Source organism: Coloeus monedula (assembly GCF_965178545.1).
Source record: "Coloeus monedula genome assembly, chromosome: 7".
NCBI classification, from domain to species: domain Eukaryota; kingdom Metazoa; phylum Chordata; class Aves; order Passeriformes; family Corvidae; genus Coloeus; species Coloeus monedula.
The window spans coordinates 537,550-565,267 of NC_138787.1; the positions used below are offsets into that span (position 1 = coordinate 537,550).

Consider the following 27,718-nt stretch of genomic DNA (forward strand, 5'->3'; position numbering starts at 1 on the left):
CGTTACGTCATCACCGCGCGACGCCCGGCACCGCCATGTCCTTGTGGGTGTCCCGGCTGGGCCGGGCCGCGGCCGCCCGGGGCCGGCGGGGGAGCCCCGGGCCGGGCAGCGCCGCGCTGGGCTCCGTCCTGCTGAGGGTGAGCGGGGAACGCCGCGCCGGGCTCGGGGGCAGCGCTGGGCTGGGCTCCGTCCTGCTGGGGCGGCCCCGTAGGCCCCCGGGCTGCGGCTCTACTCTGGTGGGTTATAGGGGGGGGGGGGGGCCGGGAGGGCTCTTTGCTGAGCTCTGCCTGCCCGGGGTGAGCGGAGGTGGCCGGGAGGGCTCTTTGCTGAGCTCTGCCCGCCCGGGGTGAGCGGAGGTGGCCGGGAGGGCTCTTTGCTGAGCTCTGCCCGCCCGGGGTGAGCGGAGGTGGCCGGGAGGGCTCTTTGCTGAGCTCTGCCCGCCCAGGGTGAGCGGAGGTGGCCGGGAGGGCTCTATCCAGAGCTGCGCCCTGCTGGCGGTGCCTCTCCCCGGGGCTGTGCTGGTGGTGCACGGCTGGGCCGTCCCTTGGGAAGGGGCGTTGCCAGCAGGGAGCCGGGAGAGGCGGCGAAATGCGAGGTAGGCTGGAGGGAATGCCTGAGAGCGGGGTGCAGTGACCTTCGGTTGTGGCTGTGGTGAGTGGGGCTGCGGGAAAAGGAGCACTAAATGGAAATGAGCCCCCCCGTGTGTGAGGGAGGTCACGGCGCTGCTCAGAATGGGGCTTGTGCAGTGCTTGCCGGGCTCTGGGGGGGCTCTGAGCAGGGCTCAGAAAGGCCCTGCCTTTAGTCCCACTGCCCAGGGGGGTCCCTTTTGCTGCCTTTGTGTTGTGCAGAAGTCATGGAATAGTTAACGCTGGAGAAGACCTCCAAAATTACCAAGTCCAAGCTTTTGCCCACTGAACCACGTTGAAATGAAGGTGTAACTCTCCTGTTTAGTGTTATGTGCCCAACAACAAGCAAAATACAAGCAAAAGTACGATGTGGGGTCTCCCTTGGGAGCTCTGGGCACATTGTGTGTCTGGCCTTCAGACTGAAAATTGTTCCATGCTTTCTGTCTTCTCAGCCTTTAACTTAGGGAACAACTTCCCAGCCTAACCGCTGCTTCAGCTGCTAAGCTGGAATGACAGTGCTAAAGTTACTGAATAAGGATTCCTTGTATCAGGTGTGTGAGAGTGTCCTGTCTGTAGGAGCGTCTGAAAAAGCTGCATTTTCAGCTGAAAATGCCCTCCCAATCTGCTGATTTCCACCTGCTTTTTTTTTTTTTTTCCAGGCAAGAATTCACACCAGCCCTGAGCAGAGCCTGCAGTATGGGTGGCTGGCCTATATGCTGGGAGAAAGGGCCAGCAAGAAGTTCAGAGTGCACAGCAAAGTCTTCACGGTGGAGGGGAATCTGTCTTCGGGGAAGGGCAGGCTGGCACAGCAAATAGCAGAGAAACTGGGTAGGTCTTGCTGTGACTGATTCCCTAAGAGCTTGTAGAATTTAATTGTGAGCAGACTTGTGTGGAGGAGGCTCCCCAAAGCGGCAGCTCCTGGTTGGGCAGGGCTGGGGGATGATGTTGGCGAGGTTTGGGATGGGGATGTGTGTCAGGTCTGTGGGGTTTGTTGTGAGCGAGGTTTCAGTTCCAAAGGAGTCTGTGAGCTCACTGTGCTCCTGGGGAGCTTGGATTTTCCACGTGGATGTGCCCAAGGCTGTGCTTGGAACAGCTCAGCTCTCAGTGGGGAGTGGCAGAGCTCGGAGTTTGGGGTCATTGCTCTGTGCTGTGACAGACAGAGGGCTTGGGGCTGTTTGGGAGCTGTCTGAGGAACAGTTGTGTGTTTGCTGGCTGGAGAGGTGTTTGCTGTAAATGAGCACAGCTAATTTCTGCTGTGGCTGTGGGGTTTTTTTTGTCAGGAATGAAATACTTCCCTGAAGCAGACATCCATTACCAGGACAGGATCTCAGGGGATGGGAAGCTGCTGCCTGAGAAGTTCAATGGCTTCTGTAGCCTGGAGAAGTTCTACACAGACCCCAGGTCTCCCGACGGGCACTCGTACCGCCTGCAGTCCTGGATCTTTGGGAGCCGTCTCCTGCAGTACGCTGATGCCCTGGAGCACCTGCTCAGCACAGGTTGGGGCTCCTGGAATCACAGAATGGGTTGGGCTGGAAGGGGCCTTCCAGCTCCTTCTGTTCCAACCCGGAGCCTGTTGTCACTTTTGCAGGCCAAGGCGTGGTCCTGGAGCGCTCTCCCTACAGTGACTTCGTGTTCCTGGATGCCATGTTCAAGCAAGGATACATCCACAAGAGATGTGAGTTCCTGCCAGGCAGGAGGAAGCTCTTTTGCCATAGTCTGTCAGAAATCTGGTAGCTTACCTTAAAAAAAAGGAACAAGAAAGTCCTGCTTGGAAGGTGGGATTCCTTTAGGTATTCGGTGTTCATGTGGTGCTGTTTCGTGTGTCAAGGACTGACCTCAAGCCGTGAGACTTCCAGGTTTTCTTCCAGGCTTTGGTGTTGCTGCTATGCTAGACAACATGGAATCTGTGCATTCATAGAATCATGGAATGGTTTGGGTTGGAAAGGATCTTAAAGTTCCTCCTGTTCCACCCCCTGCCATGGGCAGGGACACCTTCCACTGTCCCAGGCTGCTCCAAGCCCCAGTGTCCAACCTGGCTTTGGACACTGCCAGGAATCCAGGGGCAGCCACAGCTGCTCTGGGCCCCAGCACTGTGTCCTGTGAGCCAGAGAGTCCTGTATTTCCCTGGAAATGTGGGTGAGGTGCTGATGGAGAGCAGAGGCCCTTGGGGCAGAGGGTGCTTGTGCAGCATCAGGTGTGGTGTCAGTAATGAGTCTTGCCTTGAATGGCCCTGTGGGCTCTCACAGAACCTAGATGTTGCCCTTGTCTTCAGGAGGGGCAAAGGAGGAGGATCCAGGGAGCTACAGGCCAGTCAGCCTCTGCTTGGTGGCAGGAAGGTGCTGGAGCAAACCCTCTGGGAAACCAGAGGATTCTTAGGAGGATGTGAAGGTGATGGGTAACAGTCATCATGGCTTTATGAAATGGAAATCCTGCTCAAACACCTGCTGGTCAGCTCCTGGCAGGCTGGGTCAGGGGGTGACAGGACAGCACGGGGAGGGGAGGGATGGGGAGCACTGCTGGGTGGAGCCAGTCTGGTCTCGGTGGCTGTGAGAGGACAAAAGATAAAGGGCACAGTTTGAAATAGAAAGTGTTTCATTTGTAAGGAAAAAAACCCTTTTTCACTGTGAAGGGAGTCAAACCCTGGAGCAAATCACCTGGGACCTCCCTCCTGGAGTTACTCAGGAGGCTGTGGGTGGAGTTCTCAGCAGAGTGGTTGAACCAGGTGATTTGGGGATGTTCTCCCAACCTGAGTGATTTGGCTTGGGGCACTGAGCTCCTGAGCTGTTGCTGCCTGTTCGTGGTAAATCTGTTCTTTTGGCTGCTCCTGAGGTGGAGATAACTGTTTTCCTGACTGCCTCCTGAGTCTCCTGTTTGATTTGGCATAAGTTTAGGAAGATGTCTCTTTGTTTTTTACCACCTGCTGTAAGTTGCTGGATGAGCTTGAGAGCTGGTTATAACAACCTGTGTCTTCCTGCTCTGCATTGCTGAGGCAGCAGAGCCCAGCAACCCACAATTTAATGTAAAATCCCAGTTTGGATTGCACTGGAATCCTCAGGAAACAGGCATCTTGATTAGAGCTCCTGCTGCTTACTGTCTCTAAGTGATGGAGGAAGAGCTGAGATTCCTCTAAACTTGGGTCAGGAATAAACCCCCTCTTTGATGTAACTGTGTTTAGATTCTTAGCTCTGTGTATGGAGCTTCTGAGTTGATTCCTGTTTTTCTCTGGAGGTTGGTTGTTCTGTAAAATTCCTGAATCCTGTTTGAGGAAAAGCCTATCCCTAAACTTGCTATGTGAGCCCAGAAGAAGACTGCAAGTATAGAGATGAGGAATGTGATTTATTTGTGTTTTATACAGGCCTTGATCACTACAACGAGGTCAAGGAGATCAGCATTTCTGAGTTGCTGCCACCTCACTTGGTCATTTATGTAGATGTGCCTGTCTCAGAGGTGCAGAGGATGATTCAAGAGAAAGGCAAGGTAATTTTCTCTGATTATTGCTTATTTATTGCTTATCTTTATTACTACTTGTCTCTCACTATTGCTGCCCGCTAATATCTGTTGTAATCACACCTTATGTGTGAGTCCTGTGGGGTTTGCTGCTGAATTCTGCTTCTGAAGAGCTGCTTGTCCTCTGAGCTGTGACATCTGTGTGCTGGTGATGACTGTGGGTATTCTTGTATGCTTGCTTTAAAAAAAAGAAGCAAAAATCAACTCTTCTGTGACTGCATCAATATGCTGCCATTTCTGGAATGAGAAATGGTTTTAAGAGCGGGTGAATTTTATACCAGGCTTTGTAGCTGCCACTTTGGGAGTCGTGGGCAGGTGATGTGCTGTGTACTCAGGTGATATCTGTGCTGTTGCTGAGTGCCAGCAGCCCAGCTGGGCTCCCTGTCTCCTGCTTCCCAGCTGACTGCTTCTTCACACCTGTGCTGGGGTTTGTGTGAGTCACCTGGGATCAGCAGGCTCACTTAACTCCCTGAAATGCAGCAAATCACTGCTGGATGGCTGTGTTATTGAACTAATCTTGGGTCAGGAAAGCTGTAGGGTGCTTTTGGGGAATGACTGATCTAAGTAAGATTTGTCATTTGGGGTTTTTTAGATGTGTGCTTGTAACTGTTTGCAGATGTGTTATTAGGCTTAAATTATATTTGCCTTGTTCAAAGGCTGTGGGAAATGCAGCTTAACTCTGAAAAACCTGATAGATTAAAAGAAAGCTTTGATTTATTAGGAAAAAATTCTCAGTTAGAAAGCTCTTCATGTATTGGGGGAAGCTGTGACTTCTTAGCCCTTGTGAGCATAAAGGTCAGTAGCATTTTTGAAGCCTTTGGACAGAAGTGGCTGGTGTAGCTTGTGACTTCTTGGGTCAGTGGCAGTGCTGAGCTCTGTAGGGCTTGTTTGGGAATGGTGGTTTTGGGCATTCTGCTGCTTTGGCAGATGGAGTGGTCGGTATTCAGTGTGCTGTTGTGGGGCACTGGGAAAAGCAAAGCCTTCCAGTGGGGCCAACATAATGGGCAACTTGGATGAGCATTTCAAGCAGGAAATGTGCTTCAATTTCACAACTGGGCTGAAGGAATACATGGTAAACTAGGGAAATTCCTGGTGTTTTGCAAATGTGGCATTAAAAGTACACTGTGTGCACAGCAAGCTGTTTAACAGCAGGGATGATACCCATGAAATTCCACAGAAGGAGTTTGGAGAACTCAGAAGGGTGTTTGCCCATGCACTGGTCTGAAACTATGGGAATAGGTGCCAACTGGCCTCCATGTGGAAAAGGTGGACTCGGTCTTCTCCTGTTCTCTGGGTGATTATTACAGCTTCCTGGAATGTGCAGGTAGCAGGGATGAATCAGTCCTTGGAAAGCTGAGGGCTACTCTAGGTATTTAATGGCATGTAAGGAATTCCAAACACTCCAAATGTCTTAATTCTTTGAAACTTTCACTAATGCACACGTGGTTCGATTGGATGCTTGACTGCTCATTCCAGAGTGGGTGGTGGAGCAGCCAGTGGGAAAAGAAAGAAAGTTAATTCCACAACTTTGTCTGTTTGTAGCCATATGAGAAAAAAGTGTCTCCTTCCTATCTCCAGAGCATTGAGGATGCTTACAAGAGGACCTTCCTACCAGAGATCAGGTTAGCAGAGCAAAACGTTTTGTCTCTCAAGTCTTTGAGTAAAAATGTGTGCAAACCTTAAAATCTGCCAATATCAACAAATGATGTGAAAAATCCTCCTTGTGCCCCAGGGTACAGTATTGTGCCCCAATGAAGGGGTGTTGCACTCATGGCATAAGAGCTGTGTGGGAGCGTAGCTACCTCTGCCATCCCAGAAGCCTGCTGCCAGTGTTGGAAGATTAAAAACGGATTCAGGAGTGATGTGCACAATGCCACAGCTATGGCTGTGTGTGTTGGCATGACCTGAGGGGACAGTGATGCAACACAAGGTGTTCTCAGGCCTTTTTGGAAAGCTTCAGAGCTTTTCTCTCCTTGGAAAGTCCTTTCAGTTGTCACAGAATCCCAGAATGGTTTGGGTTGGAAAGGACCTTAAAGCTCATCCTGTTTCACCCCCTGCCATGGGCAGGGACACCTTCAACTGTCCCAGGCTGCTCCAAGTCCTGTCCAGCCTGGCCTTGGGCACTGCCAGGGATCCAGGGGCAGCCCCAGCTGCTCTGGGCACCCTGTGCCAGGGCCTGCCCACCCTCCCAGGGAACAATTCCTTCCCAATATCCCATCCATCGCTGTCCTCTGGCAGTGGGAAACTATTCTGCCTTGTCCTGCCTCTCTCTGGGCTCCCCTGGCTTCCTCTAGCTGGGAAGCAAAAATGTGTGCCCTGTAAACTGGGGGAGAAACAGAGCTTGCCCAGCTCTCCCAGTTCTTATAAAACGGTGCTATGGAAACTAAAGTCGTCCTAAAAACCTAAAAGCAGAATTATGGTCCCTCATAACTCTGGAAGGGAAACTCAGAGGTCATCAAATGAGTTAACTGTGTAAGTTGTGGGGTGTGCATGAGGCTGATTGAAATGAGAGGAGATTCCCAGGTGCTTTGTAGCCTGCCTGTGTGCCCTGGTGCTTGCTCTGTCTCCCGGGGTGGGTCAGTGTGATGGCTCTGCCAGCTGCTGAAGTGGATAACTCGATACTGAGCCTGTCATTCATGCAGGCAGGGATTGTGGTGTCATGTATGGTCAGCTGCCTCCCGGTGTGTCCCCACAGCCAGCACACAGCTCTTGGAATGGAAAGAGGGAAATGGGGATGGGAAGCCTTGGGAATGTCATCCCCCTGAGGGCAAAGCTGCTGCAGTTCCTGCTGGGGAGAAAGCTGCTGCTTGTTCTTTGGGTCACATCGAGCCCCACATACATCTCGTGGTGTTCAGTGAGGCTGAATCCTCAGTCCTGCTGTGATTTCAACTCCTTTCCCTCTGTGTGCACATGGTCAGTACCCCTGTTAGGCAAACACCCTCTGCTTGGCACGCTGTCAGCAGATGGGCTCCCAGCAGCTTGTCACATCCATCTTTGTCTCTGTCCCCTGGCTGTGGGGGAGCTGGGAGTGCGTGAATGCAGCACCTCTGGACCTCAGGGTGGCTCTTGTCTGGGATAAATGCAGAAGCCACAGCTGCCTTTAACTGTTTGTTTGCTGGCAGTGGTGCAGGGAGCTGTGTTCACACTTGTCTGGTAGCTCTTAGTCTGCCTAGTTTGATTCCCCGGCTCCTGGGGATGCCCAAAATCTGGTCCAAGCAGGCTAAAAAGAGTTGTTACAGATTGCTGAGCTTGTCCTGCACACTTTCCATGTTGAAGTTTGTTTGCTTGTTCTCTTGAGAAGCCGTTTGTTACTGGGCAAAACTCCTGTTACCTTGTTCTGTTTAACTGGAGCAGCCTGGTGATGCTAAAGGGGTTTATGGTGGATATTTGCTTTAAAATTGATGTTTTTGCTCTAGTTGACTTGTTATGAATGTCTTTAATGTTTCTGTTGGTAGTGATTTGTGAGCTGGGTGCTGTGGCAGGTACTGCCTGGTGATTTGGAACAGACGGTGTCTGGGTTCTGTTTGATTTTTCCTGGAGCAGTGCCTTAAGATTAGCAATGTTCTCTTTCATATCCAGCACTGCTTCCACTAAGCAGCTGTTTTCTCTTAAGGAAAGCTCTAATAATCTGCAGAGTCACTGAGCAGCTGTTTTCTCTTAATGAAGCCCTGATAATCTGCAGAGTCAAATCAAGAGATGGGATCAAGTGCTTTGATCGGTGTCGTTAATGCAATTGCCGGTGTCAGGCTCTGCTGAAGGCTGACCTCTCCCTTGGGCTGATATTGAAGAGAATATCTCTTATTCCAGGTGCCTGTCCCATCCCTGGAAGTGTTCCAGGCCAGGTTGGATGGGGCTAGGAGCAACCTGGGATGGTGGAAGTTCCCCCCATGGCAGGGGGTGGGACTGGATGAGCTTTAAGGTCCTGTCCCATCCAAATCATCTGGGATTCTATGAGTTTTTCTCCATGCTCCTAAGCTTTGCTGTGTGATGTTTAATCCAATGTCCACACTGGGCAGCTATTCCAGGGCCTTCCAGGTCTTCCAGCTGGAGCAGTTTTGGGAACAGTGATTGCTGAATGTGGTTGAACAAGTGTAGTATGAAAAGTTAATGTAGGAGCTCCTGTTGTGGCTCTGCTCTGCAAGTGCCTTTTCTCTGAAGTCTGCTGTCTGATTGAAAAATCTATCTTGTAACCAGGAAACATTACCTTTCAGAAATGTTTTTACACTTACAGATCCTGCTGTGCCTGCATTTGTATTCATTCAGCTAGCTCAGCCTGAGTGAATAGTGATAAATGTACACATTCTTCTCTTGAAATGATTCACAGGTAGTGAGTTGTGCACTTGCAAAGAGGAAAGTTACTGAAGTTCTGGGTTAGACTGGCTGAAAATCTCACTTATTTTTTCAAGCAGGTGGGGCAGTTGTAATAGAGGCAAGTATCCATGTTAATTAAATGAAAACAAATTCATATGTGTGGGTTTTTACATTTTTTTTGAACTGAAGTTATGTAGATATCCAGGCCATTTGCCCTTTAAAAGCAATTTTCCAGCAGCAAAGAAGCAGCTCGCAGGTGCAACAGGAATTCTATTGCAGCAGCTGGGAGCATTCTAAAAAATTGCAATGATTCTGGTTAGGTGTTTGTGCCTTTTAAACTCACTTCTGTTCCTTTTGGAGCAGGGGGAGGATGGGTGGAGCAGTTTTATCAGGGAATTCAATGTCTCTGTTCTTTGCAGTGAGAGCAGTGAAGTTCTGCAGTACACAGCAACCGCAGCTGAGGATGTGGAGAAGGTAAGTTTTGCTTTTCTGGGAGTAAGTTTAACAGCTTTGCCTTATTTCAGTGAGCTTTCCTGCTTGTGAAGGGTTATTAGTGGGATAACAGAAGCCTTTTGCTTTTCACCATAATTTCTCTCATCAGCTTTTCTCTGTAGCTGCTGTTCCCTGAGGGAAAGAGCACTGAGGTTTTTGAGATTCTGGACAGGTTTTGGGCCTGTTTCAGTTCTAGGGGTAGATCTTGATTAATAACAATAGCATGATGTTAGCAGGATAATAATAATCCTACATGGAAGCTTGCCAAGGAATCATCCCCACTTGGGAGGAGGGAGAGAATTGTCTGTGGGCTGTCTCCAAGGGCTTTTTGGCTCTTTGTCCTGACGAGGTGGAATTTCTACCCTACTTATACACAGCCCAAACTCCTCCTCCTCCTCCTCCTGTATTATGTGCAGTATGATCTCAGCAGAGAGTTGAGTAATGTATATGTTGTAGCCTGTACCTCATTAAGCTTATTAGCATACTCAGGATGTGTATTTTAATATTTAAATGACCCTTAATCAGACTAAAATTACCGTTTTGCCCGAGGAGTCCTTCAAAGTTCTGGTCATATCACTGTGTGAAGCAGAAAATATTGATAAGGACTTTCCTGGTCCTAAAAATTAACACTCCATACTCCCCCCCTCCACAGGTGCACTACTGTTTGTCTTTAGGCTTTTTGGTTCCCTTTATAAGAACAGGGTTGTGTGCCACATTCTGGGTCCTCTGCTGTTGTGGATGGGTTTTTGGGTGCTTCTGCACTTGATAGTAAAGGTTATCATCAACAGTAGGCCTGTGGGGCAGTGTGGGTTTATACCCCTGAAAAAGGGCTGGTGGCTTCAGGGTGATGGCAGATAATAAATAGAAAAAATGCACAAAAAAATCAGGCTTGAGTGAACAAGAAAGCTGAGGTGGTGGTGTGAATACAGAGACTCCAGAGCAATTACAGTTATTTTTTCTGGATGGTAAAATAAAAGCAAGAATCAGAGTTGAGAGCTGTGGTGTTTCAAGATGCTGCTTGGTGAAGTAAAGGAAGGTTGGCATGGGGGTTATATGCTTGGTTTTGCCCTGTCCTTCTCTCTGGACACATCTTGAAGTGGTCAGAGTAAAGCAGGTTGTTTCCTCCTTAGATTTTTTTTGTAGTAAACCCCACTGCTAGAGATTTGATTTTAATCCTTTAAATCGGGGTTTAAAGTCAGTCTAAAGCTCTTATTGTTCAAGGAGTGACTCTCCCAAGCTCAGCAATTGTGTCATTGCTCTAAATAGGGTCATCAGGTGCACCAGTGGAGTCCTTAATTTGCTTGGACAAATCTGGACTAGGGGAAGGATTATTATTTGGAAGTTAAAGTACAATGCCACAGAATGATTAAGGTTGGAAAAGACCCTGTAAGATTATCCAGCCCATGATGTTGTCATGGCCATTGTTGGGTGTTGGTGGTAGATACTGGTACTTGTTCTGCTTGAAATAATTTTTTTTCCCCTTTTCTGCTGAGATTGTTTCCCTTTGGGATGACACAGCAGAAATGTGGAAATCAGGGTTGGCAGGAGGGCTTTGGCTTGTGAGGTGTGTTTGCACACCTTGACAGACAGCAGTGTTCATTAGCTCACTCCAGTCTCTTTGTTTGGGGACTGGGGAGCTGAGGTTTTTTATGGCCTTGCAGTTTAATAACTTCTGATTTGCTCAGAGCAGGCATACATAGCTTAGAAAGGATTTTTAAAAGTGTCTTAAAAAGGTCAGTTGGGGTTTCCTTTTGTAATTAACTTTGGTTGTGGTGGCTGAAGGGGTAATGAGTGCTGAAATGAGCTTCATTAGGGTGTTCCTCACTGGTTTTGCATGAGGATAAAACTGGGAATACAAAGTTAGCTGTATGTTTAATTCTTCCTAAAGCCGTGGATATTTGCTGCTGATTCCTGGGGTGTGCCAGGGCATTCCTTACAAATTAAGTTGTTCTATCCTGGTTGGGAAACCGATGCCATAGTTAAGGAGCTGCTGGGAGAGAGATCTTCTGACACAGTGATAACAGTGAGCAAAACTAATTTGGGTACAGATGCTTTCTCCCCTGTAGCACATTCTGAGCCCTGTTGTAGCAACTCTGTGATTAGTGCTTGTTACCAGGTGCAGAGAGTTTCCAGAGCTTTGCTGTGGAGTAGAGAGGGAATTGCTTCTGTTCAGCTTTTCAATTAAATAATTAAAAGAAATAATGGCAGTTTGCACTAACTTAGGATACACCTCCCTTCCTCTTATCTTGGAGTTGTGCTGCAGCAGTTTGTGCTGAGAAATGTTCATTCAGTCATGTCCAAACCATTACTACTTACCATGAAAACATAATGCTCTTAAGAGTGGACCTGTATAGTCAGGGCTACTTTGTAGTAGCACTTGGTTATCATTTTTGAAGTGGTAATAGCTGGGAGTTAGTGTTGGCAGGGAATAATTACAGTGGATTTTGTGGAAAGAACACAAAGATTTTTTTTTTCCTTCATCATTCTGTCACTTCATTGGTGACATCTGCTTCTGTGTCAGTGGATTGACAATGTGCCATCAGGAATTTGGTCATGACCTCAGCTTTACCTTTCCCTATGGAAAAGGTCTCTGGAAAGGGATGTCTGGAGCTGTAACAACTCACTCCTTCCCAGGTTGCTCCAAGGTGTTGCCTCCACCTCATCAGGCACCTGAAGTGCATCCTCCTGACACCAGGGCAGGCTTCCCTCAGCTCCAGCCAGCCAGGTGTGATAAGCAATTACCCCCTGGAGCAGCAAAGATCTGTTTTCTGGTGGAGCCAGGCTGCAAATGAAGCTCCAGTCTGGAATTGATAAGCTTGAGGATGCTGAGGGAATGATTGCTGAGCTGGCATTGCCTGTTTGAAGGGTTCTGGCTGCTGAGCTGTGAGTGTTGCCTTTCCTTTCATGCATGGGTAGGTCCTGATGGCCAGTGAAATCCTGAGCCCTTGGACTCCTCAGTGCAGCTCCTCCAGGTCTGAGTGTTCCAGCCTGAAATGTGCCTTTGTTTCTGTGATGTGAACCACACAACACCGAGGGAAATGCCACGCCTGCTCCCCTGCCTGTCTCAGGGAATGTGTTACCGAGCCTCTCTGGAGATAAAACCACCCAAACAGGCGTCCTCTGTACCACAGTGATTTTCTTTTTGTACCAAAAGGGAGTTGAATGTAGACTTCTCTCCATTTTGTCCTCGTTCTCCCTCAGGGATGAGGTTGTACCTTTGCTTTTCTGTCCCAGTGGCAGGTTAAGGAAGAATGTCTTGGATCAGGTGAGAATTTGGAAACAAGGCACCTCTCAGCCCGTCTATTCCCTGCCAGCCAAAGCTGAAAGCACGGGCTGTTAAGAGATCCCCCGTGTGTGCCCAGTGCTCCTGGCAGGGCCATGGCCTGTGGAAATGGAACTGGGAGATGATCATGTTATCTCTGAACATTTGCCTTGTTACTACAGCTTTAGCAGTGGAGCCTTTCTCATTTGTTTAATAATCTCTTTTGATTATTTCATTGATTTTTGGATCAAGCCACCCCTTAGTGAACTTTTTTCTCTGATTCCAGGTAATTGAAGACATCGAGTACCTGAAGTTTGACAAAGGGCCATGGCTGGAGCAAGATGATGTTTCTTTCCATCACTTGAGACTTCAGTAAGTATGGTGTCATCCAGCCACTGAGCAATTCTTGGCATCAAATCCCAGGGAAAACGGTCAAAGCCATGAGTTTTTAAAGGTGGGGCTGTATTTTGTGATCCTGGTGCTTGGCACTGGAACATGGTGAGGCATTTTTGCTGCTGATGGATGAGACGAGGCTGCAGGCAAGTTTAAGAGTGGTTTGTGTCAGAGATCCTTGTCTGCCCAGTTGGATGGGAAGAGAGCAGACTCAGACCGTGGCAAGTGCTGTGTTGGAAAAGAATTTAATTTGATTTTTAATCATTCTTTGTGAGTGCACCATTTATTTGTCAGTTTTATTTATATAAAATATAAAGACACATATATAAAGAATATATCTGCACCTGTAAGTGTGTTAATAGCAGAAGTGAGGCAGCCTCCCCCCATTTTGCTGCAACTTCAGATTGAATGTGCAGGTGGAAATTTCAGTATAGTTACACTTTTAAAACAAAATTTAAGAGTTACATTATTTTCATTAATTCCTGGTCATCTCACAGGTTAATAGAAACACAGGGATTTTTAAATTGAGTATCTGCCCCTAAGTTTGTCTCTTTGTGACAGGCACTGGAGTAGTAAGTTAAACTTTTTTTGTGGACTTGTGCTACTTCTTGCATTTAACTTTTCTGTGCTGTTACTTCAAATACCTATTTAAAGATAGAGCACTAATGCTCCCTTTCTATGGTTTTTCTATCAAGAAGGGAAGGTAGATTGCAGAGGAGCAGTGTGGGGTGGTGTCTGAGAGGAACGAGTCACGATTTGGGTGCCTTTGATGTATCAAAGAGGAGGTTTCTTTGTGTAGGATTTGGAGGATAACATCTGGTGACTTAGGCCCTGCAAAATTACCACAATCAGATTTCCTTGGAAAGAGGGAATAAGTTGCTTGTTTTCCTGTAGCTCCACACCAGTGCAGGTATTGGGAAGGATCATTAATTGTAGTGAGTAGGAGGGAGTTGAAGGAAACCTTGCAATTAGAGCAGCGTGTTAAGACGCTGTATGGAAATTGTTTCACAGCTTTAGAAGGGAATAAACTGCTTTAAGGACTCCATTTTTCCTTGAACCCTGGAGGAGGGTGAGAGGATCTCCTGCACAAGGCTCTTGTTGCTGTAGATAACATGAAATTATTTCTTCTTTTGGCAAAAACGTGGTTGTTTGAAGATCTCAGAATGCAATAAACTGCTCATTTAAAGCACAGAATCATAAAATATCCTGCACTGGAAGGCACCCACAGGAATCATCGAGTCCAGCTCCTGGGCTTTGCTTGTGAATCTTCACTTGTGCTGGGCTATCAGGGCAGTGATAAAGGGGTGACAACACATCCTGTGCCAAGCTTGAGCTCATGCCTCGCTCAGCTGAGCGAGGGAGTCCTGGGCAATGTCTTGGGCAGTGTGGGAAGAGCCTCTTTGTACAAATGTGTGTGTTTGGACATGATCTTTTCCCATGGCAACTCCAGCAATGCAGGAAGCCTGCTGTGCAGGTCTTCCCTGTTGGAATTGCATGCTGGAGCATCCAATGCCCAGCTCAAGTGTGAGTCCATGAACCTTAAGGCTGATGTTTTTCTTGCTTTTTCCAGTGCCCAGGTAGCAAAGAGCTCTTGTGGTCCCCACAGACGTGCAGGTATCCTGTGCCCATGGGAATTCTCCCTTTGGAAAGCGCTTTTCCCGCAGGTTCCTGCTGCCTGCTCGTGTGCTGGCACATGCTGCCCTCTCGTGGGTGTTCCTGCGAGGTTCCAGCAGCTGTTGGGGATCCTTTAGGTTGGAAAAGCCCTCTGGGATCATCGAGTCCACCATTCCCCCAGCACTGCCGGGCCCACCACGAGCCCATGTCCCCAGGTGCCACAGCCACATGGATTTGGAACGCGTTCAGGGACAGAGGTTCCACCACTGCCCTGGGCAGCCTGTTCCAATGCCTGACCACCCTTCCAGTGAGGAAGTTTCCCCGAATATCCAGCCTAAGTTCTGCCCTGTTTGGGTTTCCATCTGCAATTGCTTCCCTTGCTGACCTCCCAGCTTGTGGGACTCTGTCGGCCCTGCTGTTGCCTTCCACCCTCGCGTCTGGGGGCCTGGGATGGGTGAGCAGGGGGGAGCAGAACTTCTTCATTGCACACGTGGAGGGTCTAATGCACAGAAACCCCAGCAGGGCCCCTGAGTGATGAATGCAAATAGGCCAGCTAATCAAAGGTGAGCCACACCCATGGGCAGTCAGCTGCGCCGTGATCCCTTTTATCTCCCTGCCGTGCCCTTAAGTGCTCTCCCCTGCCCTGACAGTGTGGTTGGGGGATCTTGGCAAAAGGTTTAAAAGGGCTGCGTTTGTGTCTGGAAGCTGGAGGGCTCTTCTGGAGGATGCTCTTCACATCTCCCCTTCCTCTCCAGGTGCCCAGTCCAGCAGGAACCATTCTGGCTCTTGAAATGTCTCAGGGAGTTCCTCTGCTGTCACTGCAGGGTCTCAGGCCTGTTTTTATCTGGGCCTTTCCCAGTGATGTTTGTCTGGCCACACGTGTTGCAAAATAAAGCCCGTTTGGGGTGAAGAGCTGTGGGCTGGGTAACCTTGCCTGTGTTAATTTATCAGCTCCTTGGGGGGACCTTGCTGTGCTTGACTTGTTCCTTCAGACAAATGCACAGCTAAATCTGATCCATCCCTGCAGCTCCTTCAGAACCTGGGGAATGGTTTTTAAAGCCATCTCATCCTCCCCCTGCCACGGGCAGGGACACCTTCCACTATCCCAGGCTGCTCCAAGCCCTGTCTATCCCATCTTTTTGCTTCAGTTGAAACACTTCTTTTGTCATTTCCTCTTTGCAGTGGCTTTTGCAGGTTTGAAGAGCTGTTGTTGCACCTTCTCCCCTTTCCTTGCAGACCTGCTGCTTTTGGAAAATGTGGTTTTTTTGTTCTTGGTGTTGATGGTGAGTGCTCACCAAGGGAGTGGCTGTGCCTCACCTTGGCCATGCCATACCTGCTCTGCCTGGCCAAATGAGGGAATCTGTCCCTTTGGCAGAAAGAGGAAAGTTAATTTCATGTCTCAACACAGAATTCATCTTGAATGGCTCTGTGGTGTTGGCTCTTAGGCCAGTGAATACTTTTAGGTTTCTCTTGCCACTTGAGTTTTTGTGACTGTGCCAGCATCAGGTGTTGAGAAATCACAGCCCAGCCTATGGCAACTCGGGGGTTTTTTGTTGGGTTGCCTGGTTTATTTATTTGTTTCTAACCAGTCTCCTTCCCTTACCCCACCTTGCACCTTTGGCAAGGCTCATCAGACTCTGATGTTCATGGTGTGCGTCCTGCTGCGAGCTGCCTGTGAGGGAAACAGGAACGTGTCCAACCTGATTCTTCTGGTTGTGCTGGATAAAGTGTCTGAATTAGTGTGTAAGAGGTGCTTTAGGAGAAGAGATGAGTTGTCCATTGCTGTAGGATACTTCCAGGTGGGATTCCTGTGCAGCAGTGGGAAGAACCATGGTTAAGAGGGTTTTGTCAGCTAAAATTTGATGTTCTTAAAGTCTTGGGACCACACAGTCGCTTATGTGCCCTCAGTTCCTTTTCAAGTATGACCTAATCTGGAAGGTAGAGGTGCTGCATGCTGAGAGCTCCTTCAGGAGAGTCTGGTAGAGTGTCAGAAAAGAATAAATAGTGATAATTTTCTGCTGGGGGAGAGAGAGAAAACAAAAGCAACATAAAAGGTGCCTGTGAATGCTTCCTGCTGAGCAGGGAATTAGTCCTGGCAGGCGGCTGTGGTTTTGTGGTTAGACATTGTTGTGGCAGGTGTCTTTGGGTGTGCTTTTACTTCACAGTCCAAATTATTTCTGAGGGTGCAGAGAACATGGAGAAGCCATCAGTAGCTTTCAGCATTTTCTTGTGCAAAGAATTTTTGGGAGCAGCAGGTTTGTCACTTGGCCCTTAACTAAAATTAATTGTGCCTGCGAGTTGTCCTCTCCAAATGGTCACTTGGCTGAGATTCAGGAAGGAATGGATTCACTGGGGGCTGGATGACTACAAAACCTGGTTTCTGTGTGTGAAGTTGTGCTCTTTATGTGCCTGGACTCACTTTTGTGCCTTCCAGCATGTGAAATACACATCTAGTGTTGCTGAAGATAAATAATGTTGCTGTTTATAGGAGGTGTCTTTGATGTTGATCCTGATCTTGGAAAAGGGCATTTATCCTCACCTTCTCCCAGCTGAACTTTGCCTGGGTTGTTGTATTTCCTGACAAGTCAGTCTCTAGAAGGATAATGTACAGTGTGAATATCAGGGTATGTTAGCAAACCACTTTACTTGTTGAAGCTCTTCATTGCTGAGAGGAAGGGTCCCAAAATTTATGATCCGGGGGTAAAAACAATTGCTTAAAGATGACGAACTTTGCTTTTCTCGGGGCATGTGCTTGATGTGCATGTCATTATTTGTAGAGAAATGTAATTCACTGAGAACGGCACCATTTGCAGCGGAGTTTCTGGCGTTGGGTTGAGGGTTGGGTCAGTGCTGGCTGGAAAGGGATGTGTTTTTCCCGGACGCATCCAGGTGGCACTGTCGGCCTGTGGATAAGCACAGGCAGCAGGAGGCTTTCTAGCAGTTTCTCAGGCGTTTTGAACTGGGGCTGTCTGAAGTGCTGCTGTGTGCAGAGTGGGTTGTTGGTGGATGCCGAGATCCACCACTGGAGCCGCTGCAGCAGTTGCACACCTTCCTCCAAGTATTGCCAGGCAGGATGCTGGAGGCACTGCCAGCTTCCAGACCCTCTCATTGCCTCAGTACTGATCCGTTTGGGATGGGAATTTAGCAAGGCAGTGTGTGGCATTCAATAAAACCACTGCTTTTTACACTGCTTTTATGGAAAGCTAAAAAGCCAGAGGGGGTTCATGGAGAAGGCTCCCAGGAATGGTGGAGCATCTCCAAGGAGGAAATAGGGAAGCAGGAAGCTGGAACAGGAGCAAACTGGAGGCAAGGATGAGGGGCAGTACATCATAGATTTGTGAGGAGAAGGATAAATGTTTGGAAAATAGCCCAAACCCTTGGAAGCTTTATTTAACAGAAAGGTAGTTCTTTCATCATAGAATGATGATTATGAATCCCAGAATGATTTGGGTTGGAAGGGTCCTTACAGCTCATCCAGTTCTACCCTCTGCAACAGGCAGGGACACCTTCCACTGGATCAGGTTGCTCCAAGCTCCATCCAGCTTGGCTCAGAACGCTTCCAGGGATGAGGCAGCCACGGCTTCTCTGGGTCCAATATTTGGCTGTTGCTGGGGCAGGGTGTGAACTCACTGCTCCTTCTCCCCTCAGTGTCCAGGACAAGGCTGGAGTGCTGGATTCCGTGTCCATCCCGCACTTTGTTCCCGAGATCACCATCGGGGGCTCCGAGTACGACAAGATCTACTACGAGTATCGCTCGGTGAGTGCTGCTGGGGACAGCCAGGGGACACGGCCAGGGTGCTCCTCCCTGCTGGGCACGCCCTGCTGCCACCTTCCTGCCCTTTCCTACCCATAACTTCTGGGGTTTGCCCAAATCCCCACCTGTTTTGAAGTCTGGCTTCCCCCTGAGAGGAATAACGAAGCAAATGGTTTGTTTCATAAGCTGATTTTCTTTTTTTTTTTTTTTTTTGTCTTTAGCTATGGACTAAAGGATGAATGGTTTTCATTTGTTTTTGTGTCGCGTGCCCTGATGAGTCTGTGACCTCTGAAATCTAAAATAATCCCTTAAGTCAAACAAGAAAACTGGAAACCCATGGCGACTCCTTCCCAAGCGCTGAGGGAGGGGGTGGGTTTTTTTTGAGGAGGAATGGATGCTGCCTCGCTTCCCCAAAGTGCTGTTGCTTTAAATAGAGTGTTTCTGCACGTGGGCACGCATCCAAAGCCTGTTGTGCCCAGTGCTCTCGTACACCTCATGCAGGCTCCCACACAGGGTTTTAATTAGCTCCTGCCTTGCTGCTTCTGGAGACAGCAGCTTCCAGTCCCCTCAGAGCACTGCCCTGCTGCTGCTCCGTGGTTCCCTGGCAGGGATGGGGTCCTCTTCCTACACAGGGCTTGCCTGAGGCCCAGCTATTGGAAAAGCTCTGTAGAGAAGCTGTGGAGCTGATGATAATTAATACTGAGTGGCCAAAGCTACAGGTGAGCCTCTGCTTTCCAGTCGGGTTGAAATCTTCTCTGCCACTGCATCTTATTATTTTCCGAGCACTCCTGAAGACAAAGGGAGGAATATACAATATAAATTGTTAGAAATCATGATTTGCATAATCAAAACGCGATCATTTTTCTTTTCCTGGTAGCATACAGTCTCTTATTGAAATTAAAATGTAAGCTACAGATTTATGGACTTGTTTGGAAACTGAACTACCAATGTTTTCTTCTGGAATAGTCAGAATATTCCACATAATTTGTCCCTCCTCGGCTGGCTGTGTGGTGGAGAGGCTCTGGGCTTCACACTGTTCTGCCTCATTTGAGATGTGACCTTTCCAGCTTGTAAAAGGGGCTAAAGCTAAAGGTTAAAGCAGCAGAAAGCATCTGAGGTTGTCTAATGGGTTTGAAAACTCCCCGGTCCAGCCGAGAAATTGCTCGTAGAATTTCCTCCTCCTTGCTGTCACATTCTTAAATCCAAACCTTCAAGCTCGGGCTTGGGGTTTTTGGAGCCCTTCCCTCTGAGAGCCGCCTGTGCTGTGCAGCACAGATTTGAGCAGGATCTGCTGCACGACTTGTCTCTAGCACACAACATCCATCTGCACTGCCAGCGCCTTTCTTCCCCGAGATGAGAGGGCTTTTTTGGGGCTGAGATATCCCTTTGCAGTGGAGCTGGGAATTACTGAGGCTGCCTGACACACAGCTAGATGTGACCTCGGTGCTGTGTGCTGAGAGCCAGGGGTAAGGCTTCTGAAAGGCTTTTTTCCTCTGGCTGTTACAGCAGCACATCCCTCTTTGTGCTGGCAAGAAGCTGAGAATGTCCTGGCTCATCAGATAACTGGCTGCCAGGAGAAGTTTGTGACTTGCCTTGCAGATGTAGCAAAGGGATGCTCAGGAGCAGGAATATGGGTACCTGGGAAGGAAAGCTGTGCTCTTGGATTGCTCTGCTGTGTGCCAGTTAGCTGACAGCTGAAGCTGAGCAAAAAAAAATAACATTGCCAAAATACAATCTCCCTTCTGCAGCCCTGTTTGTAGGCCCTGATTCAGGAAAGTGCTGTGGAAAGTGATAATGTCCTTTGGAATCAGGAGGAGCTGCTCGTTTCAGGAAGTATTCTGTTGGATTTAGCCTACACTAATACTCTCTCTCTTCTCAATGCTTGGGTGCTTGTAACCCTTTGGTGGTCTGGGGGGTGTACAGGGATGGTGCACAGTGCAAAAGGTGCTGAGTTCTCCTGTTTTCCATAAGCTACTGGAAGGGGAAGCACAAAGCCAGCCCCACCTGCTGTTTTATGTTCTGAGGATTGCGTTCTTTGTGTTGAAACTTTGAAGATCTGGGTTGTTTCTTCTTTTTTCCATCCAACTTTGTTTAGCAGATGAAGGGGCTGAATTTTTTTCTCAGGCAAGGCTGCTGTGCAGAGGTGATCCAGCAAGAGGCCAACCAGCACAGGCACAGACACCCAGATTTGGGCTGTGATGTTTTGGGTCTGTAAAGAGGGAATCACAAGCCCTTGCCTTGCCCCTCTCTGTGCAGGGATGGTCACAGCTGTGCTGCCACTTTGGCATTTGAAGATAAAGGGTTTAGGCTCATGTGACTTGTTAAGTAAAGGCTTAATTATGGGATAATTACAGAAGTTTAACTTTTCCTCGTGAGAAATATGTGCTTTTAAAGTTGGGGTAATGATGTTTACCACATAAACACAACGATTTGCGTAGGGGATTTTTTCCCCCCTCTGTAACTACTCATAAATCCTTGATCTCTCCAACAGGCAGCAAACTGCTGTGCTTTTCAGAGTTCTGTGCACACAGTTCATGCTGCCTAATAATGGTGGTTTTCAGGGATTTACAAATTCCAGGCAGAAGCTGGGTTTTGTTCAAAATATTCATTAGAAGCAACCAAGAAGGAGGAGGGAACACTCTTCAGAGTTCAAGATTTTAGTGTGTGTGCTTTTCCACAAAATAATGAGGTGGCCACATACAGTTCTGAATACTCAAAACTTACCTTTTTTTATGTCTATCCTCTAAATTTCTTCTGTAAGTGTTCTTTTCATGTGTGAGGAGGTGGCTTTCTGCAGCCTCCTTACACCATAAAGTCCTCTGGCAGGGTCCAGCAGTTCTGCTCAGGCATTCAGAAACCTCTGAGGATGCTTTTCTGGCAAGGGAGAAGCAACCTTTCAGTCTGTAGATCAGAGATAAGCATGCTCATTCTTCAGGGAAGCAACATTATTTTAGGAACTGTCAGACTAGTAAAGGCTTGACTACCCTTTCCCCCCTCCCTTAACAACTGCTGTATCTCCCTGCCTTTCCTCCAAGTGCTCGCAGTCCCCAGGGATGATGCTCCAGACGCCGCGTGCGCCCTGCGAAGCTGGAGAGCTGGAGCACTTAGGCAGATGTGTTTGCAGCGAGGATGAAAACAAATGGCTCTGTTTAATGGAATCAGTGTACTTAAATAATGTGCTGATGTACTTCACACTCCTGCTGCATCTCCTGGAGTGGGCAAAAGCGGCTCCTTTGACGTGCGTGTGCTTTTCTGCGTACATAAAAGTGCAGCTGTTTGCTGGAATTCAGAGAATCAAAGAATCACAGAACGCTTTGAGTTGGAAGGGACCTTAAAACTCATCCCATTCCCACCCCCTGCCATGGCCAAGGACACCTTCCACTGTCCCAGGCTGCTCCAAGCCCTGTCCAATCTGGCCTTGGGCACTGCCAGGGATCCAGGGGCAGCCACAGCTGTGCCAGGGCTTCCCCACCCTCCCAGGGAAGGACTTCTCCCTGATATCCCATCTATCCCTGCCCTCTGGCAGTGTGAGGCGATTCCTCCTTGTCCTATGCCACGGAAAGGTAAGAGAAGGCTCTCATTTTGTTTCCGTCCCTGTTTTCCTTGGTGGAAGACTGCTTTTGGAATAGAGGGATGAGGCAAGGAAAGCTTGAGCAGATCAAAGACCTGTCTACTGCTGTGAGGTGCAATCCAGCTCCTTGCACAGCTCAGCTGCCTTGCCAAACTCCATCTTTGTACCCTGCTCCTCATCCTCCTCCTTCCTGCCCCAGGGCTTGGGAATGTGTGGCTGGCAGCGCCCTGCCAGCCCTGTGTCGCAGCAAGCGGAGAAGAGGGAAACAGGATGGAGGGGAGGGGAATTCCACACTCTTTTCCCAGGCTTTTCATTACTCTTTTCCATAAGGATGCAGCCACAGGAGGGGAAATCCTCCAGTTTTGAGGTGGTTGCAGGGCAGTAGCTTTGAGTGATGGAAGGTGGGCCGGCAGCACGAGTCAGCTCTGTCTCACACCCCAAAACTGAGAGTGCTGTAGGAGCATGTGTTTGCAGTGGGAAATCACTACCAGCCCCAAGGGGAGGACATTAAGGGAAGACTCTCCAGGTTTGGGGTGGCCCAAGAGCAGCCCTGGCCTCTCCTGGCAGCTGTGGGGCTCAAGGTGGCTGCTGGCAAGCAGAGGGGTTGGCAGGTCCCTGAGCTCCCCATCTCTGCTGAGAGTGCAGAGAACTGCTCACATAAAAATCTCCTGAAAGGGCTGCAAAAGGAATACTTGAGCTTTCAGAGAGCCAGAGTCTGAAGCCAACAGCAGGATCAACTCTTGCCTTTGCAGGAACAGGGAGCTTAGGATATCTTTCTTCTCCATGTTTGTGATCGTTGCCATAGTTGCTGTCTTTGATAGAACCTTCTGTTTTCTCTCTCCTGCCATTTTTTTCTTGGCTTGATGAAGTTTTCATTCTTTTTAGGATCAAGATCTCTTTTCCTAATTCTGTTTTAAAGGAGGTGTTTGACAGCTGTAATGCCCAGCCCTGTCTGCTCTTGAATCCAGGAAGGAATGAAAGCAGACACACAATAATTTAGAAGAGGCTTCATTTTTTTGGTTTTTTTTTTTTTTTTCTGTTTTATCTCTGCAAAAGTATTTTTAGCCCTTTCTAAAGTAACAAGATGTTGCCTGGCTGGGTATCAGTAAGCCCAAAAGGACCTGAGGAATAACAAAAACCTGGGAATGACAGAGTTGTTGCTCAAGGATCTACTTCTCTTCCCACCTTCCCACTTCTCTGCTCTCCCCAGTCCTGTCCATATGGAGAGAGAGTGAGAGCAGCCCCTCTTGAGGAACAGGCAGCTTCTCCACCCTGCTCCCCCTGAAAAGTATCATGGACAGTTGGCAGGGATATCTATCCCAGAAATAGTAGGGAAGGAGCCTGACAGACCTTGGAACTGTCTCAAATCTTGGTCTTGGTGGTTGTGTCTGTTTCACTTTAGGTGGTGGTTGCAGGCACTGGGTACCTCTGTAAATCAAAAAGACAATCAAATCCCACTGGCATTAAAAGAATCCATTTTCAACTTGATAGGCTGTCCCTGTGAAAGGAAACACATTATGTGGGAGCACATCCCTCTTTCCCAAACCCCTCTTAATCCCATACCTGTGGAGGAAAGTGATCCCCAGAGTAGATCTCAGTTAAATTAAAATTAATTGGCATATAATTTAATAGAGGGGTAGCATCTCCATGGATCTTACACTGTGAAGTGGTGTCAGATGGAGGTGTTTAACTGCTGTGTGGCTTGGATGAGCTCCTTGCCTTTTCCCTGCACTCTGCAGTGGATAACTGATCCTCCTACGGACACTTCTCTTTCCAAAGGATTTTTATTGTCTGTTTTTCTAATAAATAAATGAAGGGCAGGCAGGACAGCAGCCACTGAACAATTCCAGCAGGCTGGAATTGTTTTAGCCTCAATTCAGCAAAACCTTTGGGTGCTCTTGTGTTTTGGGCTGTCATGGATGTTAGCAGCACGGAGGGTTCTGTTGGAGTAAGGAGTGGCAGGGGTGAAGCTGTAACTAACACCTGTCCATGCCAGGCCTTTGGAAACCAAGCCATGCGCCCCTTGGATGTGTGTTTGGGGGGAATTACCCCCCTTCCCTGCTTTAGCTGTTGCTTTGGAGCACAGGATTGTTGGGGTTGGAGAGGATCATTGAGGCCAGCTTAAACCCAGCACTGCCGAGGCCACCACCAGCCCACGTCCCCAGGTGCCACATCCATGTGGCTTTTAAATCCCTCCAGGGATGGGGACTCCTGGGCAGCTGTGCCAAGGGTGGTGGCCCTTTCCATGAAGAATTCTTTCCCTAATACCCAGTTTCAACATCCCCTGATGCATCTTGAGGCTGTTTCGTCTTGTCACTTGGGAGGAGAGACCAACCCTACCTGGCTGCTACAGCCTCCTTTTGGGTCTCTGTGGAGAGGAACCAAGGCAGGAATAATAAGGAGCAATCAGGAACCAAACCCTCCCAGGATCCAGCCAGCATCTGAAGCCCCACATTCCTGGATTCTCTCAGATTTTAGCTGTGTGCCTACAGCACTGCCAAACGTTTGGAAGTGAGGATTTCTCCTGCAAAAAGCAGTCATCTGCTCCCAGCAGTGATGGAAGGGGCTATTATTATGGCTGTTATAAACAGCCACTGAAGGATGAGCTTGGGGTATTGATGAATGAGCCCGAGCTTGCAGAGTAATGACTGTGCTTTTAAGTGCTCTTTGATCAGCGCTGCTCCAAGCAGGCTATTTATAGAGCTCCTGGAGCTGTGCAGCCCAGCCATTAGCACAGAGCAGCCCAGGAATAGAAGGCAGAAACGGCAATTCCTTTTGTTCCCCAAAGGCTGGAAAACAAGGCAGGCTCCTAAACAACCTTTCCAGGTGGTTAAAGCTCTCCAGAGCTCTACCTGCACGTGCCCGGTGCGGAACGATCCGGAGCAGCCACGGCGCAGAGCAAACAGCTGGCTGGAGCTGCTTGTTGCTCCTCCACAGCCTCTGCCACTTTATAGGGCTTTTCATCATGTTTATAGATTTGACAGACACTTCTGTGGCAGGTTCTTAATTTAACTGATGAGCCGGTCTTGTTTTCCTCTCTGTTCCTAATGCTCTTTTAAAGTTGAGCAGTTTGCTGCCTTGGAGCTGGCTCTACCTTTGGGTACAGCTCATTTCAGGAGTTTCATGCTCCGTGTGGTGGATTTTATCACATCCCTCTGGAAATAATCCTCGCTGCCAACTTTGGGGCTCTGTGCAGTGTAATGCAGCAGGCCAGGGCTTCATTCTCACTCAATTTCCATGGAGTGGAAAAATCTGTTCCTTGGCGACCTGGCAGGAGCTCAGCCTTGCCTCCTGCTGCAGGGATGTGGGGGAGCTCTTGGGGTTGCCTGGTGGGATCTCTGTTACCATAAAATCGTGAAATCGTGGGTTGGGTTGGAAGGGACCTTAAAGCTCATCTCAGCCCCCCTGCCATGGGCAGGGACACCTTCTGCTATCCCAGGGTGCTCCAAGATGGCCTGGGACACTTCCAGGGATCTCGTACTGCAAGAGAAGGTGGATATTCAGCCCCTCTCTGTTGTCTCAGCTGCTGGCAAGTCAGAGCTTTTTCCTATCTCCTCTCCATCGTCTCTTGCAGCCAGACTGCCCAGCCTGGACAAACCCAGCAGCCTCAGGGCTGGCTGTTTGCTCCCATCCCTGCCCTGGTGCTGGCCAAGAACAGCCTGGGAGTTTCAGCTGGGTGCACTTTGGAGCACCAGCCTAACCAGAAGCAGCCCATGCTGCCCCTTGCCCTGCATCCCCAGATCTCCCCTGGTGCTCCTACCACTCCTCTTTGCTGTGGCCTCCAAAATCCTGCCCTGTTCCAAAATGTGCAGCCCCCTCACCCTGGTCACAGCTGTGCAATGGGGGATTTGAAGAGCACAGCTGGGGAATTGTTCTGTGGCACTTGTGCACAGAACATCAATTCACATCCTCCTGCTTCCTAGGTAATGTGGGACTTGTTTACTCTGCTTCCCTCTTCCCTTTTTGTTGGTTTTTTTTTTTGGTTGTTGTTTTGCTATTTTGAAAGCTTAGCTGTAACAAATCCCCCAACTCTCCTGCCTTTGCCAAGGCCCACTGTGACTGATGGAGTTATGGATGAATACTTATTATAACGCTTGCTTTGATGTCTTGCACGTCTTTAACCAGAGGCACACAGGGAATTTGTTTTGGACAACGAATTTGAGTTCTGTTGGGGCTGATACTGTAGATTTTTAAAGAGGGCAGATGTGCCCAGAAACAAAACTGTAAACTCCTGTATTTTCCCAGAGATCTCCTGTTGCTTTAATAATCTACTTATCTGGGAATCTCTTCAAGTATCAAAGGGCCAATTATGTGCTGCCTGGAGAGGACCAGGGAGAGCTGTTTTTGTGTCACAGGCTGGTCACAGCCAGGTCTCATGTCCTCCCTGGCTCACCGCTGGAAATTCTTGGGGCAGAGATAGAAATCATTTATTTTCATCTCCCATCTCCTCTTTGCTCAGTGGGGGGAACTCTCAACAGGACTGTGAGGTTTCTGCCGATGTTTAGACAAGACATTAATTGAAAAACCTCAGACAAACTGATCACAAACGGTTTGTGACAAGGCAGGGCGAGGAGTGTCTCATGGAGCAGGTCAAGTCTTCTGTCAGCTTGTTTTTTAGGCAAAGAAGTGTCTTGTTTTTTGACATTCAAGTGAATAAAAACACAACTCTCCTTCCTCAAAACAACAGGCTTCATCTTTTATTAAACAGCTCATTTTTGCGGCCTGAGTATAGATTTTATCAAGACTGCATCTTGCTTCTCTCTGCAGGGGCAGCTCTCTCCAACAGGATACTCTCACATGTTTTTTTGGAGAGGAAAAATCCTCGGGACAAGTCTGGGGTCTTGTGTGAAACCAGTGTTTGTGTGGAGACAGAGCAGATGATCTGTGCTTGATTATTTGGAGAGGCTGCCAGCAGATAGCTCATTTTTAAAGGAAGAGTTTTATTACAGCATCTTGCTGGCTTCAGGCTTTCTCACCAAACTCACTGGCTTTTTTTTTCTGGTGCTTTGCTTCTGGGGTCCAGTATTGGAGCCTCGAAGATGTTCTGTTCTGTTTCTTTTTCATTCCTGGATGTAGGAATAGGTGTTCTGGAGATGGATTCTGCTTTTGGAACTGGGATCTCACCATCTCTGGCATTTCAGGTCATGGTCAGTGCCTTCCAAAGGGTGCTGCTTCAGCACTGAGACTCACAGGCTTAATACCCTTAATATTTTGGGTGAAGGCTTCAAAAATCTGTGGGGTTTTTCCATCAGAAAATGGTTCCTGGCTTTGCTGGTGAAGACAGGCAGATACTGCTTTTGCTTTAATGGAGTTAAGTTCAGCTCTCGAAGGCTGAATGTGCAGCTTCGTTTGAATGGTTTAATTTAACGTGGTAATTAACTCAGTATCTCATGCACGAAGCGTTTCATGTATTTAATAATGCGTGTGCCTATTTTGGAATGAGATCCAGTGCCTCTCCTCCAGGACCCAGGTAGGGGAGCCATCTCACTCAGGCTGGGGAGGAGTTGGATGAAGCCAGGTGGAATATGGTGCTGAGATCACTGGCCTCATTTTCACATCTGTATTATGACACAGTGGTTTTTGCAGCCCCTCCTTCAGCTGCACAGCTCAGCCTTTTCTGAGAGACTGATTTTGCTGTAAGTTTTATCATTACAATGCAAAAGCAGGTTTTCATGTTCTGTAGATCCCACAAGGCGCCTCAGAACTTTGTGTGGGGAGTGCCAAGTGTTGTGACTGAGCTTTTCTGCTTCCTTCAGCTCCCTGGGCGCAAGTACAAGGCAGGCTACAACGCTGATGTTGGGGACAAGTGGATCTGGCTGAAATGAGGTCCGTTCCTGTCGCAGCCCTGGCCACGGATGGACCACAGAACCTGAGGGAAGAGGAGCCACGTTCAGCCCACCTGCTCCACATCACTTGGGTAGCGCCGAGGAAACGCTGCTTAGACCATCTCCAGCAGGAGGGAGCAGACTCCCAGAAGGAAAACCATTTTATTCTGGTTTGTTTGTCCCTGAGGAGCTCAGGGATGTTGGATAGTCAGTGCAGGATAGCCAAGTGAGCTGGGACAGGCTTAACAACAGAGCTGAACTTCCTCTTCCTCAAGACTGTGGCACATTATTGTCCGGGATTATTGTTGTTCTGCTGAATCAAGAGAAATTAAACCTGTACCCTCCTGGCTCTCACAAAGTTAA

General features: G+C 48.6%; 1 protein-coding gene across 1 annotated transcript; it reads left to right on the top strand.

The window, feature by feature from the left end:
* On the top strand, positions 1 to 27,718 carry NDUFA10 (NADH:ubiquinone oxidoreductase subunit A10). Its single transcript, XM_082284584.1, has 10 exons — positions 1 to 137; positions 1,286 to 1,454; positions 1,907 to 2,122; positions 2,215 to 2,301; positions 3,982 to 4,103; positions 5,676 to 5,755; positions 8,864 to 8,918; positions 12,485 to 12,570; positions 17,854 to 17,962; positions 27,287 to 27,718. Exons 1-10 carry the CDS (start codon positions 36 to 38, stop codon positions 27,353 to 27,355), a joined length of 1,095 nt encoding a protein of 364 aa, XP_082140710.1. The 5' UTR covers positions 1 to 35; the 3' UTR covers positions 27,356 to 27,718.